Source organism: Lontra canadensis, unplaced genomic scaffold, assembly GCF_010015895.1.
Source record: "Lontra canadensis isolate GAN:19392208 unplaced genomic scaffold, GSC_riverotter_1.0 scaffold2, whole genome shotgun sequence".
Classification (NCBI taxonomy): Eukaryota; Metazoa; Chordata; class Mammalia; order Carnivora; family Mustelidae; genus Lontra; species Lontra canadensis.
This window is the reverse complement of record NW_022630996.1, coordinates 20,512,548-20,533,361: the sequence shown is the minus strand read 5'-3', so window position 1 is coordinate 20,533,361 and position 20,814 is coordinate 20,512,548. Positions and strand designations below refer to the sequence as shown.

General features: G+C 37.3%; 1 protein-coding gene across 1 annotated transcript in view; it reads right to left on the bottom strand.

Moving 5' to 3' along the window:
• SLC13A1 (solute carrier family 13 member 1) overlaps nt 1–20,814 on the bottom strand; it is a 119,768-nt gene that overhangs the window by 83,625 nt on the left and 15,329 nt on the right. Inside the window, exons 2-6 of the mRNA XM_032870273.1 lie at nt 14,153–14,281; nt 5,112–5,248; nt 2,418–2,605; nt 1,785–1,833; nt 1,655–1,703 (exon numbers count right to left, since the gene is read on the bottom strand). Coding sequence (XP_032726164.1) covers nt 1,655–1,703; nt 1,785–1,833; nt 2,418–2,605; nt 5,112–5,248; nt 14,153–14,281 — 552 coding nt within the window. The remainder of the gene's footprint in view (nt 1–1,654; nt 1,704–1,784; nt 1,834–2,417; nt 2,606–5,111; nt 5,249–14,152; nt 14,282–20,814) is intronic.

Here is a 20,814-nt window from a genome sequence, read left to right as displayed (position 1 = left end):
AGGGGATTAGATTGTGAACAAAGTAGACCTGGTTCCTGCATGCATGGAGTTGACTCTCTGCTGAGTGAGCGTGCTTTCTCCTCCCAAACTCAAATCTCTTTCACTCATACCCTCTCCTGCAACATGCCCTGATTGAGCTACCTGCTCCACCTTTGGAAGACTGAGCCTCTGTGCCTGCTTTCGTTATAGGATTTATGTCACACATTTTCGAAGCCCATCTTCCCCACCAGACTCTAGCTGCCTACAGGAAGGAGCAGGTCTTTTCATCAGTGGATCTTCCTATAATGCTGAGGATAGTGTTGGATGTCAGATTGATTTGAAGGGGCTTGACCCAAAATGTAGGCATCATGCCAGAAAACTGGATTTCTAAATATGACCATGAGAAAGTTACTGAGTGCAAGTATATTCTTTCTGTTTACGTTTGCCAATTTTCAGAATTTTTAAAGCTCATTTTTAATGTGTTCTTCTGTAATATACCTTAAATGCTGTTGATTCTGTTTTAAAAGAATTACTTCTATTCCTAAAGATAGTGTTTTCAGAAAAATATATTCAATTCTCATTGTTAAAACCCTGTAGCTAAGAGCTTAAAACTTATCCTTGTTATTTGTCTTCTCTTTACAGAGAAGTCACTCTTTCCTTGAAGATTTCTGTAAATAACAAGAGGGTTTTCTTTCTCCTACTGAGTTGCATGTAAATGCATTATAGCCTGAGGAAGGAAAATATGCCCCACTCTCCTATTCCTAATGCCATGGTTACCGGAAAACTATTTCTATGCAGGATTATTTTTCAGTGATCTCAAGATCTATTACTCCCAATACAATATAGTATAGAATTTTTATATTGATTTATTCTGGGGAAATGAATTCTATGGGATGGTTTACAAAAGTCTCCTTCTTTCCTTTAATAGCTAGAATGACTACAACTCCTCCATCTGTATTTGACAGTAGTGATTCATAAATTCTGCACTGAATTTTTTTAGTGGGGACACTAAAGATAACTGGTTTGTAATTACATGAATAAGAGTTGCTCTAAGTTTATAACCTGAAAGGAATGAGAATAGTCCTAATGAAAATCAGGCTATTGAGCTGATAAGATTTTAATAAGAAAATGAAACAATGTTCTGAGACTGGAATTATAGTTCTTTAAACTGCATATGCTAACTCCCATTACCATGAACTACATATGCTAACTCCCATCATCATGAACTAAGTAAAAGAAGAAAAACAATGCTTATTTTCAAAGCCTAAAAAGTTTTCTATCAGCATGTTGATTTTAGCCTATGTCTATCTATGAGGGTTTATTAAACCATTACACTGTGCTTTGACTTAGGCAAGCAAAGTAATTTATAGACAAGGAAGGAAGTAACAGATTTTAAAATGCATACCTCTCAGGGCACCTGGGTGGCTCAGTGGGTTAAGCATCACGCTCTTGATTTCAGCTCAGGTCATGATCTGAGGGTCATGAGATTGAGCCCCTTGAAAGGCTCTGCACTGAGCTTGGGTCCTGCTTTGGATTGTCTCTCCCCTTTCCCCTCTGCCCCTCCCCACTCCCTCTCTAAAAATAAAAATATAAAAAATAAAATGCCTACATCTCTAACTGAAGATCTAATATAATTTCACATATAATTATTTAGAAAGAATCACATTTAATGTACCTTTTCCAGCTCTGTCTTGCTTGAAATTTTTCCTGCATCATTACTGTATCTGAAAAATAAATTGACCCAGTTTATAATTGTATTAAAATGTAATTTAGAAAATCCTAATCAAAAAGTCAATATTCTTTACCCTGGAACTGGTATTGGTTTCTCTTTCTTCTCATTTGTCTCAACAACTTCTGCGAAACATTAAATAAAAGAAAAATAATTTAAAGGGTTATCTGTGTGTGTGTGTGTGTGTAAGATGAAAACATTACTAGAAACGGAAAACAAATTCACCTGAACTGACATAACATTCATCTTAATAAAGTACGTTATAAATTCAAATATCCCCCCAACATTTCCACTCCATCAAGGCAAGTTATCAGAGCTAGAAATAACCACATCCAAATGTAATGCTCTTTCCAAACAGAATGTAGGAATTAAAGATTCCCACTATTATGCTCATTTTCACTATTATTATGTTAGTTCAGTATGGAAGAGTAACCTTGGGTTTACTGGGAGGGACAGAGAGAGAGAGTTCCATCAGACTGACTAGAGGCTAGAAAGGGCATTCTTCCTTTTTGTCCAGAGAATGTAGATTCGACCATTAATTGAAGGTTAAATATTTGGGTGATGTATAATATTGGGAAATACAGAAAAGAGAGAGTTAAATTCATGTCATGCACATATGGGCAGTTAATAAAATATAAGCCAGAATTCTTGAGTTTCTGCCTACTGCCCAAATGATTAGACCCCACTGCAGCATCTCAACATGTGATACCATCAATTTCCAGTCCACGGTTGACTGATCCACTGATACGAGTCATCTGAGTGGCCTCGACCTCGGCTTCGGCGCTGATGATCTGCTGTGCCACAGCCTCAACGATGGGCATCACCATGGCAGCCGTGGAGGTGTTGCTAAGCCACATGGATAAAAAGGCGGTACTGCTCATGAACCCCAATGTCAGCCTGAAATGAGAGGGCCTTTAATACGAGCTGTGCTCTCCAGCTTAACTGCTCTGTATTATTTAACTGTAAAGAATGCTGTTTGTAAGTTGGGAATTTTTTCAAAACACACTTAAGTTAGGGTTCCTCTCCGAGGGTGAACCCTGAGGACAGTCAGAGCCAGATAGGAATCAGAGCAGCACGTGGAAGAGTGGTGTTCTTATCAGATTTGTTTCCCTGGAACCGTAAACTATCTTCTCTTAAAACAGAAAAATGATGACGTGTATTACCAAACTGCAAGTCAGTAGATGGTAGAATAGCTTGCAGTATTATACCAATATTTGAATGCCCTTTACAGATGACACGTCCCTTGAAATACTAGTAAAATGTAATGCAATCAGTTTTTCAATTTAGGGTCCCTTATTCTTTCTTTCATCTTTTGGTCACATCTGTTTATTAGTATGTGGGTCAAGGAGGCACGAGGGCAAGGAGAGAAATTATTTATAAATCTACTTTTTACTGTTAACTCCTCTGGTTCAATATAAGGTAGGTGGAGGCAATGGTTAAAATGACTAGCAAAAATGAGGTTTCAAAAAATTTTCTGTAGGTTCTATTATATATGCTTTCCTGAATTTGACATTCCTGCCTGTGGTCAAGGACTAGATATATTACATTGTCTTCTCTTATAAATAAAGTACTTCTCCCTTAAAAATAATACCTAAGACTGTAGGATTTTAAACCATATCTAGAAGCTTTCAAAAATCATACTTGGGAAAAAAATTTGATCTCTTTTGAGTAGGAGATCCCAGAAAATCATTCAGAAGCACATCTTTCCATATGCAGCCATTTATGAAATTCTATGACTCCCTTTAAAAGTGGATCTACAAAAAAAAAAAAAAAGAAAAAAAGAAAAAAAGAAAAGAAAGAAGAGAAAAGAAAAGAAAAAACGTGGATCTACAAGACAAATTCTACACTAAAAATTTCAAGTTCAGATAGGGTGAATAATTTCTATGTGTAAAACAAAATAAAACTCTTTAGATATCTGTTTAAAAAGGAAATGATTGTCAAGAAAAAGTGAACATGAGGAGAAGGAAAGGAAAAGTGAATTGGGGGGAAATCAGAGGGGAAGACGAAGCATAAGAGACTGTGGACTCTGAGAAACAAACTGAGGGTTTTAGAGGGCCGGGGGGTGGGCGGATGGGTGAGCCTGGTGGTGGGCATTAAGGAGGGCATGTATTGCATGGAGCACTGGGTGTGGTGCATAAACAATGAATCTTGGAACACTAAAAAATTAAATTAAATTTTAAAAAATCTAGAAAAGAGAAAAATAAATAAAAGAAGTTTTTTAAAAAGTAAACTAGAAATACTTTTGATTTAAGGCATTGGCAAGACATGAAATCTTCCTATAAAAAAAAAGATAGTGAGCACACTTTCTGTGTGGTGATAATGCCTTGAGTTGCAAAGCCACTCAGTGGTATAAAGGACAGGACTCTTGCTTCACTGTGTGGTTTACTATCCCATCCCCTGTGGTCAGGAGCAGATGGTCAAGGAAAAGATACACATATCTATAGCACCCCAAGAGGCATGGAATACCATTTCATTTCAAGAGCAGAATTTCCTTAACACATTCATGTTATAAACATTTAAAGTAGCAAATATTTTAAAAATTTGTCTCATCTGAGTTATTCTTTATATTTAATGAAACTATTTGATTCATAAATGATCAACACAGACGTAGATATACTCTAGAATGAATCATGCAACATAATTCGGTAAAATTTTCTTATTTTCAAAGAAAATGAGAAGGGAAGAACCACTTAATACTTTAGAGCTTAACACCATCATGTAAGTGTTTATGACACTGGAAATATATATATATATACATATATATATATATATTTTAGCTCACATCTATGTTCTTAACAAGAGTTCGATCTAAAACTAAAGTAACCAATTAATGTAATGGAAAAAAGCATTTATTTCAGTGGGGAAAGTTAGTCAACTGAGTGATTTCACATTCTGTAGATGAAATCTCTTAACTGATTGCTTCCGTTTGCAACAGTACATTTAAAAAGAAAAATGTTCACCTTGGAATATTTCTGCACACGTTTGTATTTTGTCAGTAATGTCTTTGTCTTTGATTCTTAACATCCTCCGCATGATGAATAATGCTCTTGAACAAGTCTTGAATGTGTAATCAGCCAAATAAACCAGATACAACTGATATCTACTCTGAAGTCTACCACCTTGTCTGTTGGGGTTCAAGACTTCTCTCAGCTTTGGCTCCTACTGTGCATGAAAGGTGTGTGCACTTATTCCAATCTACCTGTAATTAGACCCGAAAGTTGTTGTTTCTTCCTACAACTCCAGTGCACTTTATAGCCTTTTCATATTTGCAAAGGAAAGAAAGGCATGAATTTTACTGTGATGTGAATGCTTGCCTGGATGTGCTTTACTTATTTAGATATTTGCTCTGCAAAAATATGAACTGTTTGGAAAGTAAACCTGGAAGAGTAAATGGAGTACTTACCATGCTGGGTTCACACCCACCGTCATCACCATTCTCAGGGCAATCCTTTTGTGCAAATTCCATTTTTCTATTGATGTTGCTAAACAGATGACTCCAATTAACAGTAGATGAAAATCTTTGAAATAAGCAGATGCCACCTGAAATTTATGATTAAACCCATGATTACTTATGTTGGTGGGGGGAAAATAATATTGCCCCAGAAAGCATTATTTTGCTACTCTTAACTTTGACCTTTATACTACTTAATCTTTCTATTAAGAAAAATGTAGATATGTGAACAATACAAATTTAACTTTGTTCTATGTGTTTACCCAGAAATAGGAATGTTAAGGGAAAATACATACCAAAAAATAGTACCCAACATACTGGGTTTTGAAATAGCTGTGTAACGTCAGGCAAGTGCCTTCAATGCCTTAATTTTTCCATCTCCAAATGAGGGTTAACTGGTATATGCTGTTGCGGTAGAACAGTAGTGGCTGTGATTTGGGAAAGTCCAAGTTGAGTCTCCAAACCGCTAGTGTCTTTGTTACCATCTATTATGCCCAAACTGTAGTGTCACTCCTAAATACTTCAAATGGCTTTACCTTCAAAATTATTTCCTATAAAATAAATACCCTTGAATAGGAGCCAATGTTTTAAGCCATTTTTAGCTAACACCATTCAGAGATTAGTAGAGTGTACAGACACTTTGGATCAATCTATTTACCAAAGAATGCTCTGAAGTATGTTAGGTACATAATCTTTTTCTTAAACAACAACAACAACAACAACAACAACAACATTTTGTGGTCAAGTAAGTTTACAAAGCATAAAGTTTTGAAACACTAGAATTTTCTTTCCTCTAGTTCTCCTCAAAACCTTTAAATACGAACAGGCATTGCCACTCACAGAGTAGAATTTCACATACAACATTTTTCAAAATTATCTAACCACAGAAACCTTATTTTTAATTGCTTAGGTATAGTACTTTAGGAGACTGATATTTAAGAGACCTGACTTCAGAACCTCCTTGGTTAAACTGAATCACGAGGCTGTGCTGAAAAGAGTGGATTATAAGAGGAAATATCCCTTAAAAAAAAAAATCTGGTTGAAGGAATGGAAGAGTTGAGAAATAACTATTCCAATATGAAATCACAAAGGAGTAGAAAAATCAGTTCTCTGGGGCGCCTGGGTGGCTCAGTGGGTTAAGGCTCTGCCTTCCGCCTAGGTCATGATCTCAGGGTCTTGGGATTGCGCCTCGGGCAATGGGCTCTCTGCTCAGCAGGGAGCCTGCTTCCCCCTCTTTCTCTGCCTGCTTCTCTGCCTATGTGTGATCTCTTTCTCTGTTAAATAAATAAATAAAATCTTAGGGAAAAAAAAAGAAAAATCAGTTCTCATAATAATTTTGTTATTTTAAATTGTATTAGCATTTTTAATATAGCTTACTAAACTTGGCTTGGTTTAAAAAGAAAGTAAAAATTAGCTTTGGAATTAAAAGTGGACAAGTGGATCTCTTCATTGTGTTTTAGAAAAGTTAATTTATTTTGTTTTTCACAGTTTGCATTTACTTCTTTACATTTTATGGTAGTGCATAATAGAAAATAATTCTATCAATTTCCTTATTATTTCCCTTATTAATTACTCTTAACACTGGGTAAGTATTAAACATGCACTGAAACTGTTATATGAACAGAGAATGCGATGATAAACACCTGACATGTGTTTCCCTCTTCACACCTCTTCAATTCTCAAATATCCAGATTTTTAAAATAGTTTCTACTATTTTTCTGTATTATAGAGCCCTCTTGGCTTCCTTCGTAGAATGTTATAATATGTAAATAGTGCGATTATCTGCTTGTTGCATGTCTTTTGTAATATACTATACATTCTAAGAGGGCCAGGAATCTGTTTTGCTAGTCATTGCATATTTGGCACCTAGTACAGTCCTGGTACAGAAGAGGAGCTCAGTAAATAATTCTGGATGAATGAGAGAGGGAGGAAGGGAGTCAATGAATAAGCTATGGTCTTTGAGCTCCTAAATCAGTAGAGAGATCACAAATATGAATTGTCTACACTCTGTTCCCAAACTTCTTCTTCCTAACACTCTCAATCACTACTTTCAGTGTAAGTATTATTTCAAATTACTAATTTATTAGCATTTACAGACTTATGAACCACTTTTTTTTTCTCCCTAGGTCTATCTCTGTCTCTCTGAATTTTTCTTCTTGGCCTACATTGAAAATTATTTTTCCTCTGCCCTTTTCTGAAATATTGGTATTCTACAGGGTTTTGTCTCCAATCTTCTTGTTTTGTGCACCTGAAGATTGAATCTTACAGATTCAATTTCTAACTCTATGTGACTAAAATAATGTTTGGCACACAGTGGGCATTCAATATGTATTTGCTGAATGAATGCTGAAGACACTAAAATCTTTGTATCCAAACAGGTAAGTCTGGTGTATCCAGCTGGAAATTTCCATTTGAATTTCCCACAAACATCTAAACATTCAGCATATCCTTTTTTTTTTTTTTTTTTTTTTTTTTTATTTATTTGACAGAGAGAGAGAGAGCGCACAAGTAGACAGAGAGGCAGGCAGAGAGAGGGGGAAGCGGGCTCACTGCCGAGCAGAGAACCCGATGCGGGGCTCGATCCCAGGACCCTGAGATCATGACCTGAGCCGAAGGCAGAGGCTTAACCCACTGAGCCACCCAGGTGCCCCAGCATATCCTTTTTTTATGGCAAATGAAATTTCCATCTACTTAGTTGCCCAAGTTAGAAAGCTAAGAGTCAGCTCTGCTTCCTTTCTCACTTCCAGTATGTGTGGATTAGTCACAAAGTCCTATTTTCTCTAGTTCCCCCATATATTTTATTTTATTTTATTTTATTTTTAAAGATTTTATTTCTTCATTTGTCAGAGAGAGAGAGAAGACAAGGAGGTGGCAGAGGGAGCTGCAGGCAGAGGGAGAAGCAGGAGGCTACCCGCTGAGCAAGGATCCTGATGGGGGACTTGATCCCAGGACTCCAGGATCATGACCTGAGCCCAAGTCATGTGCTTAACCCATTGAACCACCCAGATGTCCTGTTTCGCTATATATTTTAAATTGTCCACTTTGTTCTATTCAAACATTACTATCTTAATTAAGCTCCTAACTGCTTCTCACATGGTTACTGTTTGATCTCTTTCTAATCCACCCCTTACCACTGTCGCGGTTACTTTTCTAAAGTGTAAATCTGATCACATCCTTGTGCTTCCTGTACTCCTTCACTGGACTCCATGTCATTTGAGACTAAATCCAATCTTCCCAACATCTCTTATAAGACTCTTCATCTCACCTTCCAGTTAAGCCTTTTAGTGCTCTGCAAACTTTTCCCAATGTGTGAAATTCTCAAGTCACAGAAATGCTTCAACACTTGCCTGTCATTTAACCTGGAATGATCCTCTTCTCTTACTTTGGTTATCCATCATCTTCTTTCATGGATGAACTCAGATGTCAGTTCTTCTAAGATGCCTTCCCTGACTATCCTCAACTTAGTCAGATGCTATTTCCTTTTGTGAGAGCACATCTTCATCTATATAGTGATCATTTATTTACTTAATTATCCCCTTTATTGGATAAGACATATTTTGAAGGCAGAGGTGTGTCTTACTGATCATTGTATTTATGGATTTAGCACATTCCTGGCACATACTGGCATGCGTTAGATACTGAATTAGTAAGTCCCTAGACTCAAGGGGCTTACAGGTTATTACATGCAAAAAAAAAACCAAGTTAATAAAGACTGCAGTAAGGTATCACGGGTGTGTGAGAAATATTTTTTCAGGGGCACCTGGGTGGCTCAGTTGGTTAAGTGACTGCCTTCAGCTCAGGTCATGATCCTGAAGTCCAGGATCGAGTCCCACATCAGGCTCCCTGCTCTGCAGGGAATCTGCTTCTCCCACTGACCTCTCTCCTCTCATAGTCTCTCTCTCTCTCTCTCCCAAATAAATAAATAAACTCTTTTAAAAAAATGCAAAGGAATGCATAGAAGCAAGCAATGATTAGTAAGTGATTAAACACAGAAGGAAGTCCAGGACCATGAGACATTCTTGTTGTAATCTCTTCAGATTATGTTTGCAGTTGGCAGATTTTGTAAAAAGGTCAGATAATAAATGTTTTAGACTTTGTGAGCCTTACTGTTTCCATTGCAACTATTCAACTTGTCTTTGTAGCATAAAAAGTAGCCAAAGACAGTATGTAAATGAATGACCATGGCTTTGTATATTTCCAATTAAACTTTATTTTAAAAATTGGGTAGCCGGCTAGATTTGGCTCTCAGATTCATAGTTTGCCAGTCTCTTAATGGACTATGTAAACAAAAAATGGCCTGCAGCCCAACTCTCTAAATGAAATGAATTATAAACCTAAGGAGGAATTTTCACATTCTTTGTTTCCCATTGTAGTGCCTATTCTTTGGGTTTCATCAGAGTTAGTATATTTGTAGCACATTAGTCACAACCATATGTGTTTGTTTATAGCTTATGTATATAGGAGATAATAAGAGGAAATGGTACTGGTTTATAAATAACACTGATAATTATAACTATTTTTGAGGCAAAATAAGCATGTCAAACAAAATTCCTAATGAAATTTGAAGTCATATTTCTGTTTCAAAATGGAATTTCATCAAAAAACATGAACTTTTGGGGTGCCTGGGTGGCTCAGTTGTTAAGCATCTGCCTTTGGCTCAGGTCATGATCCCAGGGTCCTAGGATCAAGCCCCGCATCAGGCTCCATGCTTGGTGGAGAGCCTGCTTCTCCCTCCTCCACTCCTCCTGGTTGTGTTCTCTATCTCTCTGTCAAATAAATAAATTAAATCTTTAAAAAAAAAATGCACTTTTGCAATCAGAGCACCTGGGTTCTCTCTTAGCTATAAAATGTACCAGTTCACAACCTTTCTTTAAGTCAATACACTTATCCATTAAAATTCAATAATACTTCACATCAAGCTTGTGAATCAAATGAGATTTTTTAGAAAAGTCAGTTATAATGCATATGATTAGAATTATATCATATATATCTTATTGTTTTAAAAATATTTATGTTTCATTGCTAATTCCAATGGTTAATTCCCAGTTTTCACACTAATTGACCTATTAGTAGATTAGACACATTTAATCATTGCTTCATCCTTAAAACATTACTAAACTTGGATTCCAGGATCCCACACTCTCCTGGCCTTCCTCCTATCTCAATAACCTATCCTTCTCATTCTTCTTCGCTAGTACTTTCTCTTCTCACCAATCTCTGAATGTCATCGTTTTCCAGAGCACATTTCTTTGTCTTCTTTGTAGTGTTGTTGTTGTTCTAAATCTTCACTCACTCTCTAAATCACCTCATCACATTTTAGAGCTTTCAATGCCACCCATACGCTGATGATCCTCAAACTGGTATTTCCAGCTCAGCTCTATCTCGTGAGATCTGGACTCATTTGTATTTAACTGCCTAGTCAACACCTTCACTTAGATATCAAATAGTTATTTCAAATGTAGCGTCAAACTTTGTACTCCCAGTGTCAGCCTCTCCTTTGCAACAAGCCTACTCTGCCCATAGTGTTCCCCATCTCAACTGATGGCAACTCCATTTTTCCAGCTGCCAGGTCAAAAAGTTCTGAGGCATCCTTGAATCCTCCCACTTACCCCCCATCATATGCCATATAAAATCATATAGGAAATTTTATTGATTTTATCTTAAAAATACGTTAACAATATATTCCATATCCCCATTACTATCCCTGGTCTGAATTGCAATGGCCTCTCCACTGGGTTATAGCAATAACCTGCTACCCATTTCCTTCTTTCTGCTTTGTTTCTCAGCACAGCAGTCCAAATTATCCTTTTAAATAAAAATCAAATTGATCATGTCACTTTTCTATTCAAAAATCTCTAGAGGGTCTCATTTCATTGACAGTTAAAACTTTACAGTGGCCTACTTTGGCCCTAGATGGTCTAGTCCCTCTACAAATTATCTCCCTGACATCACCTTCTGTCATTCTCCCCTTCACTTTGCTTTAGTCACACTGCAGACATATAACTCCCTTGAAGTCTTTGTGGTGGGTATTTGCCCCTCAGCAATGGTTGCTCTCCAGATAGCCACAGGACTAATTCCCCCATTTCCTATAAGTCTTTGTTCAGGTATTGACAGCTCATTGAGATCTACTCTGATCATCCTGTTTAAACTGCAACTCTCTCCTGATCTTCATTATCCTGCTGCATTTTTGCATAACACCAATTACCTCCTAACTCACTGTAACTTACCTAGACATTAAGGTTGTTTATTGTCTCTTTTGTCCTAAGAAGACAAGGACTTTTGTCTGTATTTATTCACTGATATATTCCCAAGAGCCTAGCAGAGTCCTAGAACATAAATATTTATGGAATGACTGCATAAATATGTACTATAACATCTGCATATACATATGTGTACCTCCACATTTATATGTGTAAAATTTACATATAAACATATTTTTAATGACAATAATAATAATGATATTTGTTTTGGAATATCTAATTGAGCACACTAAATATTTAACATTTCAGATTTTATTCAATGGATATGAGAGATATTCAATATTTGTTGATATTCTTTAATACAACAAGGTGCTCAGTAAAAGTATTAAACTTACGTATTAAAAGTTCTCAAAAATGATTCTTATTTCCTTGTGTGGCTTTCTGGGCCCATACACAGGAAGTCTTTAATCATTTCCTGAGTGATCTCATCTATAAGAAATATTGGGAGGAAGAATCTGCCCCAGGACAAAATGACCAGAAGAATGTGCTTCTAAGTCTAAGATTCTATTACTGTTAATTTAGTCTGAGGCCGACACTTCTGGGGGATGAAGGACTCTTGGACAGGTACCAGCAGTTTGAGTCATGCAACTGCTGAAGGTACTTAGAATTTTGCTGCCTCTAGTTGGGGGTCCACATCCTGTAAAGAGGCAAAGGTTTGGCAGTTCTCACAAAGCCAGGCTTTCCTAGGTACCCTTTTTCTCCTGTCTTCCTCTAGCCTGTTTGCTACAGAAACACCCCAATTCTAGTTAATCTTGCTTCTATCTCAGCCTCTATTAAAAAGTCAATTTTATTGTTATTAAATCATAAGAGACAAATATGTCACCGTTGAACTGAATTATCTTTGGAGGTAAAACCACCTAAGCCAGCAGAACAGGGGTTAATAACTTGACACATTATTTTTGAGAACTTGCCAATCCTTTCTTTTTTTTTTTTTAATTTTTTAAATTTATTTTCAGCGTAACAGTATTCATTGTTTTTGCACCACACCCAGTGCTCCATGCAATCTGTGCCCTCTCCAATACCCACCATCTGGTTCCCCCAACCTCCCACCCCCCGCCCCTTCAAAACCCTCAGGTTGTTTTTCAGAGTCCATAGTCTCTCATGGTTCACCTCCTCTTCCAATTTCCCTCAACTCCCTTCTCCTCTCTAACTCCCCTTGTCCTCCATGCTATTTGTTATGCTCCACAAATAAGTGAAACCATGTGATAATTGACTCTCTCTGCTTGACTTATTTCACTCAGCATAATCTCTTCCAGTCCCACCATGTTGCTACAAAAGTTGGGTATTCATCCTTTCTGATGGAGGCATAATACTCCATAGTGTATATGGACCACATCTTCCAATCCTTTCTTTTAAAATTTCCTTTACTGGGGCGCCTGGGTGGCTCAGTGGGTTAAAGCCTCTGCCTTCAGCTCAGGTCATGATCCCAGGATCCTGGGATGGAGCCCCGCATCAGGCTCTCTGCTCAGCAGGGAGCCTGCTTCCCTTCCTCTCTCTCTGCCTACCTGTGATCTCTGCCTATCAAATAAATAAATAAAATCTTTTAAAAAAATAAAATGAAAATTCCTTTACTAAGATCCATGTAGCCTATTGGAGCATTTGAAAAACTTCTTCAGTTATAGAGCCCAGATACTGGGACAGCAGAGTGTCAGCCCTGGCTACTCTCTCTTCCCAATCAGTGGGAAAGAAAAGAGTCAAGATTACAAGGGAAGGAAAAATGCAGAAAGAAAAGAGGAGCAAAATGGATCTGAAATGCAAAAAGATAGTCTGAACTACAAAATGAGGAAGAATGACATGAAGAGAAGGAAAAGAATACTTTCTCCCACAGAACAAAAAACCCCGGTATCATGGGTTAGTTAGTTGGAAAAATCTCCACCCACATTACAAGACAGATGAACCTCAAGATAGCAGTGTTGAACTCTGGCAGAAGATAGAAGTCCAAAAGTGATAAATTGCAGGGACTGGCATCTTGAACTTGGCATCTTTCCTGAGACTTCTTCAGCTGCAGTTTAGGCAGTTGTGTGCTGGGTGGCTGGAGACTGCATGAAGATAGATATTCTGATTTCAATGCATTTCATGCTTTTAATGAGAAACTGAATCCATTTTCCTCAGACGGGTACCCTCAGATTGTATAAAGGTAAAAACCACCACTCAGCATGAATAAACTCCTCTCAGCAAGAAGAAAACAGAAATACACATGAAAGTTAATTTGGCTTTATCTTTTGAAAGGGCAGGTTTCTGGAAAAGAAAACAGGGTAGTTTTTTCTTCATTAAAAACAAAAATTGCTTTTCTAACACTGTGTGAGACCAAATTCTACTGAAAAGAAAAAGTTAATGCAGGATGTGAAAGGTTGGTCCTTTTGTTGGGAGGGAGTCACCAGGCATAGATATCAGCCTGGGAAGGCAGGACATGCATTTCTCAACAGGATTATTTTTCCCTTAAAAAAAAAAAAAGATTTATTTATTTTGAGAGAGAGAGAGAGAGAGAGAGAGCAGAAAGAGGGGCAGAGGGAGAGACTCTGGAGCTGACTCCCGACTGAGGGTAGAGCCTCACACAGGGCTTGATCTCATGACCCCAAGATCATGACCTGAGCTGAAATCAAAGAGTTGGTCCCTCAACTACCTGACCACCCAGGTGCCCCTCTTGTTCCCTTTCAATACAGCTTTTCTCAATGGCAGTATCAGTACAAAATTAGGAACCTAATTATGACAAACATTTGCAAGAGGACTTACCTTCTTAGAAGTCATGATCCCAAAAAGTGGAAACATTAAACCAGGGAGTAAAGCTGTTATTGACAGAGGCAAAGCTTCTGTAAGCCAAAATATGGCAATGACAAAGAGTGTGTAGGCACATTCTGCTTCCTGGCAAGAACAAAGGAAAAATGCAAGGTGAAATGAGACTGGGAAATCCATCATTTAGATCATAACCACATTTGCTGAATGGAGCTGTGTCACTGAGAAAGCAAGAAGAAACTTGAAGACCTCTTCACCTTTGAGTTGGGCAGTGAATAGTTATTTCTTAGGGATTCTAAGAGCCAAAATTTAGTATACATGAGAAAACAAAACAAAACAAAAACATCCTCCTTCATGAAGTTTCTTTCACGTTTCCTTCAAAACAGGTAACAGTGTATAGTCCATTTTTTTGTCCTCCTTTTAGTGTGTATGAATGCTTGTGCTCACCTTTATTTGGTTATAAAATGCACTTCCAGTTCTTCTGGAGTGCATAAATAGTCAAGTTACTGCCTTTTCCCTGGGGCAAGACATACGTGACTTGAATTGCATTCCCTGGTGCCCATTGGTTGGCACCAGCATATACCTGCCTTCCCCTCCTATCAAAAGAGAGAAATCAACCTAGAAAAAACTTTTTGTTGTGCTATGTTTCAGAGAAAGAAGGACAGTGCCAAGTTATGTGACATGGATGAGACTAAATCAGCTCCTAACTAACATGGACCTAGAAGTTAAGAACCTCCTGCTTAGCTTTTTGGAGACAACTGAGCTCTTGAAGAAACACAGGGAGACTCAACAGAAATGAAATTCTGAACAGAATCTGTTGCTTTGCTAGGTATAAAATTGTGGGTTTCTGTTTTAGAGCATTGTTAAGAAATGGTTGAGATTTGGGGTTCAAGATGGCAGAACTGAACTCACCTCCTCCCACAGATGCAACATGTCTACAGCTACACATGACATAATTTCTTCCAAAAAATAAACCCAAGAGCTAGCTGAACAGTTTCCTTCATAACAAAGGATTAAAGAATCACATCCAGACAGGTAAGAGATAGTAATGTGGTTTCACCCAAACCCCCAGATGTGGTATGGTGACCCACAATTGGGAGGTATCTCAAAATATGGAGTTTCTCCCTGAGGATGAGGCATTTGTACCCCATATCAGGCACCTCAACTCCTGGGATCTGCACCAGTGAGAGGAGTTCCCAAAACGTCTGACTTTGAAAACCAATGAGGCTTAGGTTCAGGGGACCCATGAATTTGCAGGGAATGGAGATTTTACTCTTTAAAAAAAAAAAAAGATTTTATTTATTTATTTGACAGAGAGAGAGCATAAGCAGGAGGAGTGGCAAGTAGAGGAAGAGGGAGAAGCAAGCTCCCCGCTGGGCAAGGAGCCCGACATGGGGCTCAATCTCAGGATCCCGGGTCATTGAGCCAAAGGCAGATGCTTAAGTGACTGAGCCACCCAGGCGCCCCGGAGATTTTACTCTTTAAGAGCTCATGTACAAACTCATCCACCCTGCAACTCAGCACAAAATCGGCGGTTTGAAAATTGCCTAGATCGTACATGAAGGAGAGTCATTTGTTAATCTTAAAAGTGTCTCACAGAGGGGCAGAGCCCTTTAGGAACTGTCCATGGATAGAAGTGCTAGTTGGTGCCATTTTTGCATTCTTCATTTACCTTGCTAACACTAGTGGGTGTGCCCACTCCTATACTGCCCCTGCATCCCTGCCAGAGCTGGGAAGCTGAATGCGCTGTACTCACAGCCCTGCCAAAGCCAGCAGGCAAGTAGAGCCAACACAGGAGTTGCCCCTTGAGTGCCTACCTCTGTTGACCAGAGAGGATAGCATCTCCAAGCTCTAGAAATCTGAAACAATTGGAGAGATAGTTGTTGGCAGGCTACCACTTCAAGAAACAAGAAAAATCTCAAACAAACTAACCTTGCACCTAAAGGAACCAGCAAAAGAACAATTAATTCCAAAGTTAGTAGAAGGAGGAAAATAAAGATCAGAGTGGAAATAAATGAAATAGAGACTAAAAAGACAATAGATAAGATCAATGAAACTAAGATCTGGTTCTTTGAAAAGATAAATAAAACTGAAAAACCTTTAGCTAGACTTACTAAGGAAAAAAGAGAGAGGCTTTAAATAAATAAAATCAGAATGTTATCAGATAAGTTACACCTGACACCAAAGAAATACAAATAATTATAGTAACAAATAATAATACAAAGAAAAAATCATAAAAGACTACTATGAAAAATTATACAAATTGGACAAACTAGAAGAAATAGATAAATTCCTAGAAAAATACAATCTTCTAGGACAGAATAATGAAGAAATAGAAAATCTGAAAATAAAAATTACTAATGAGATTGAGTCGAGTCATCAAACACCCCCAACAAACAAAAGTCCAGGACCAGAGAGCTTCACCAGTGAATTCTACCAAAATATTCAAAGATTTAGTACTTCTCATTCTCAAACTTGTCCACAAATTGAAGAGATGGGAATGCTCCCAAACTCATTTTATGAGGCCAGCATCACCCTGATACCAAACCTAGAAAAGGACACACAAGAAAGAAAATTACAGGCCAATATCTCTAAAGAATATAGATGCAAAATCCTCAACAAAATGTTAGGTAATTGAAGTCAAAAGTATGTCAAAAGGATCATGCATCATGATCAAGCGAGATTTCTTCCACGGCTGCAAGAATGGTTCAACATCCACAAATCTATCAAGGTAATACACCACACTAATGAAAGACAAAATTCATAGGATCATCTCATTAGATGCAGAAACACACATGACAAAATTCAACATCCATTTAAGATAAAAACTCTCAACAGGTGAGTATAGATAGACTGTACCTCAATATAATAAAAGCCGTATATGACAAACCCATAGCTATCATCACACTCAATGGTAAAAAGCTGAAAGCCTTTCATTTAAGATCAGGAACAAGACAAGTGTGCCCATTCTCACTGTTTTTACTCAACATATTACTGGAGATTCTAGCCAGAATAATTAGGCAATAAAAAGAAATAAAAGACTTCTAAATTAGAAGGAAGAAATAAAACTGTCACTATTTGCAGATGACATAATGCTACATAGAGAAAATCTTAAAATACTCCACCAAAAAACTATTGGAACTAATAAACAAATACAGTAAAATTGCAGGATATAAATTCAGTACACAAAATCTGTTGCACTTTATACAGTAACAATGAACTGTAAGAAAAAAAAATTAAGGAAACAATCCCATTCACAACTGCACCAAAAGGTATAAAATATCTGGGAATAAATTCAACCAGGAGGTGAAAGACCTACCTGTATATTAAACATTGTAAGACATTGATGAAAGAAACCAAAGAAGACACAAATAAATGGAAAAATATTTTGTGCTCATGGTTTGAAAGACTTAATGTTGTTAAAATGTCCATATTACTCAAAGCAATCAATAGATTCAATGAAATGCCTATCAAAGTTTCAGTGAGATTTTTCATAGAATTTGAACAATCAATGCTAAAATTGTATGGAGCAAAAAGTGTGAATAACCAAGCAATCTCGAGAAGGAAAACAAAGTTAGAGGCATCATGCACCCTGATTTCAAACTATATTATAAAACTGTAATAATCAAAATAGTACGGTATTGACATAAAAACAGATTCATAGATCAATGGGATAGAATAGAGCTCACAAACAAACCCACATATAATATGGTCAATTAATTTATGACAAAGGAGCCAAAAGTAAGCAATGGAGAAAGGACAAGCCCTTCAATAAATACTATTTGCAAAACTGGATAGCCCCATGCAAAAGAATGAAACTAGACCACTATCTTATATCATATACAAAAAGTAACTCAAAATAGATTAAAGGCTTGGATGCAAGACCAGAATTTATAAAATCACTGAAGAAAACATAGGCAGTAAGCTCCTTGACATTGGTCTTTATGATATATATTTTTTTTGGATCTGACTCAAAAGGCAAAAACAATAAAAGCAAAAATAAATGTGACTGCATCAAACTGTAAAGCTTATGCATGGAGAAGGAAACTATCAACTAAATAAAAGTCAGCCTAAGGAATGAGAGAAAATACCTACAAATTATGTATCTGGTAAGGAGTTAATACCCCCAATATATAAATAATCCATAAAATTCAGTAACAAAATCAATTAAAAAAATAGGCAGAGGGTCCAGATAGACATTTCTAAAGAAGACATACAGATGGTCAACAAGCACATGAAGGATGCTCAGAATCACTCATCATCAGGGGATGCAAATCAAAACCACAATGAGATCAACCCACACCTGTCCAAATGGCTATTATGAAAATGATGAAAATGAAAGGAATAAGAAGTGCTGGCAAGGATGTGGGGAAAAGGGGAACCCTCGTGCACTGTTGCTGGGAATGTAAACTGGGTATAGGCACAAAGGAAAACAGTGTGGAGGTCCTTCAAAAAATTAAAAATAGAACTACCATATGATTCAATAATTCCATCACTGGGTATTTATCTGAAGAATATGAAAACACTAATTTGAAAAGACACACGCACCCTTATGTTCATTGCAGCATTATTAGAATAGCCAAGGTATGGAAACAACCTAAGTGTCCACTGATGGATTAATGGATAAAGAAGATGTGGTGTATACATGTAACATAGAGAGAGAAAGATGTCACACACACAATGGACTACCTCTTAGCCATAAAAAAAATAAATAAATAAAATGTTGTCATTTGTGGCAACATGGATGGCCCTTAAGGGTATTATGCTAAGTGAAATAAGTTACACAGAGAAAGAGAAATACTGCATGATTTCACTTATATTTTGAATCTAATAAACACATGAATAAACAAAATCAGACCAAGCCAAACTCAGAACAGATTGGCAGTTGCCAGAGGGGAAGGTGTTGAGGAAGGTAGACAAAATGGGTTGAAGAGGTTCAAAGGGTACAAAATTCCAATTATAGAATAAAGAAGTCATGAGGACGTATGCACAGCATGGTGACTACAGTCAATAATATTGCATTTCCAAACTTGCAAGATGCTAAGAAAATCTTAAAAGTTCCTATCATAAAAGAAATGGTAACTTGGGTTGCAGATGGTAACTAAAATTACTATGGTGATCATTTCACAATGTATACAAATGTGGAATCATTATGTTTCATTATACCTGAAACTAACAGAACATTGGATATTGATTATATTCAATAAAAAGTGGCTGAAATGTATTATTATACTTGGCTTATATAAAAAATGTTGAAATGAAATTACCTGGAGTGTCATAAGTGATCGACAAAAGTTAGCATCTATTATATGGCTTTGTTTTGCTCTCACAAGGCTTAATCTCTGCAAAATCTGTGTTGCGTGTGAAAAATTTGTAAAAACTGCTGTCTGCATTTAATGAGGTATTTTATTTACGGTTCTCCCAGGGCAATAAAATTTCTAGCTCTGCTGCCCTCTGATTCCCCCACGTCAGGGTAAATCCTCTGAGCTTGGTGTTTGGCCACCTAGCGTCCCTGCACTTTCAGTGGGAGGGACTAAGAAATCCTTAATAAACTAGGACTATGTTATGCCTTCACCATGTTATCTTTTCAGGAGATAGAATAAAGCTGCTTGGATATTAACGGTTTTATAGACAGTCTGCCTCTATAATCTTGACAATAAAACAATGAAACATAGCTGGGTCTTAACTAAAAAACTTCCTAATTTGCTCTGGAGAGGATTTGTGAATACTTAGCTTAATTAGTTAATTAATTTTAAAAGATCTTATTTAGAGACAGACAGAGAGTGAGCAGGGGGAGGGGCAGAGGGAGAGGAGAGAGTCTCTGACAGACTCTGCCCGGAGCATAGAGTTCAGTGTGGGGCTCAATCTCATGACCCTGAGATCATGACCTGAGCTGAAATCAAGAGTCAGATGCTCAACCAACAGAGGCACCCAGGCTCCCCAATACTAGCTTAATTTAAAATACCAATGGATGAGAATGACCAGGCCTGTGTTTGGTGAGAACACATGAATACCACTTTGTTTTCTAATACTTGCAGGAACACAGATTTCAAAGATAAATGAAACCCATTACTGCCTTGCTCTTTTCCCCACAATCAGATCCTCTATCTATCCCTGTCATTTTCTCTCTCAGATCTGCCCCTCAGCCTCCACCCCACTTCCTCCACTGCTGGCTAGGTTGTTCCACAACCACACCGTCTTCCAAGGAGCCGCTTTGATTTTTGTCATTCCCTTGCATAAAGCCAGATTAAAGGACTAGTCACCCTGACAACTGTTTGGAGCACCAGCCCATAAGGGACTGCTCAAAACAGAAAAATAAATCCAGTGCTAGCTAATATAACCCCTGTTTCATCTCAACATGGGCCTACTTCAAGCTAGACATCATGGTCTACTCAGAAGTGGCAACTTTTGAAACACAATAAAAAGCAAAATTTACGTGCTAAATTATTAATTTCCCTAACAACTTTCATATTTTTACTGCCCAGCCCTGACTTAAAATCAAGTCAGTGATTTTCAGGTATTTATTGGAAATAATCTAAAATCCTCATCTTGTATGTGATGCCACCTTCACTCTAACTGTAATAAGATTTACTTGACTTGCCTGAATACTTCCTGACATCTTATCTCTAGTTCTAAAGAGCTCATTTACATGTCTTCTTGAT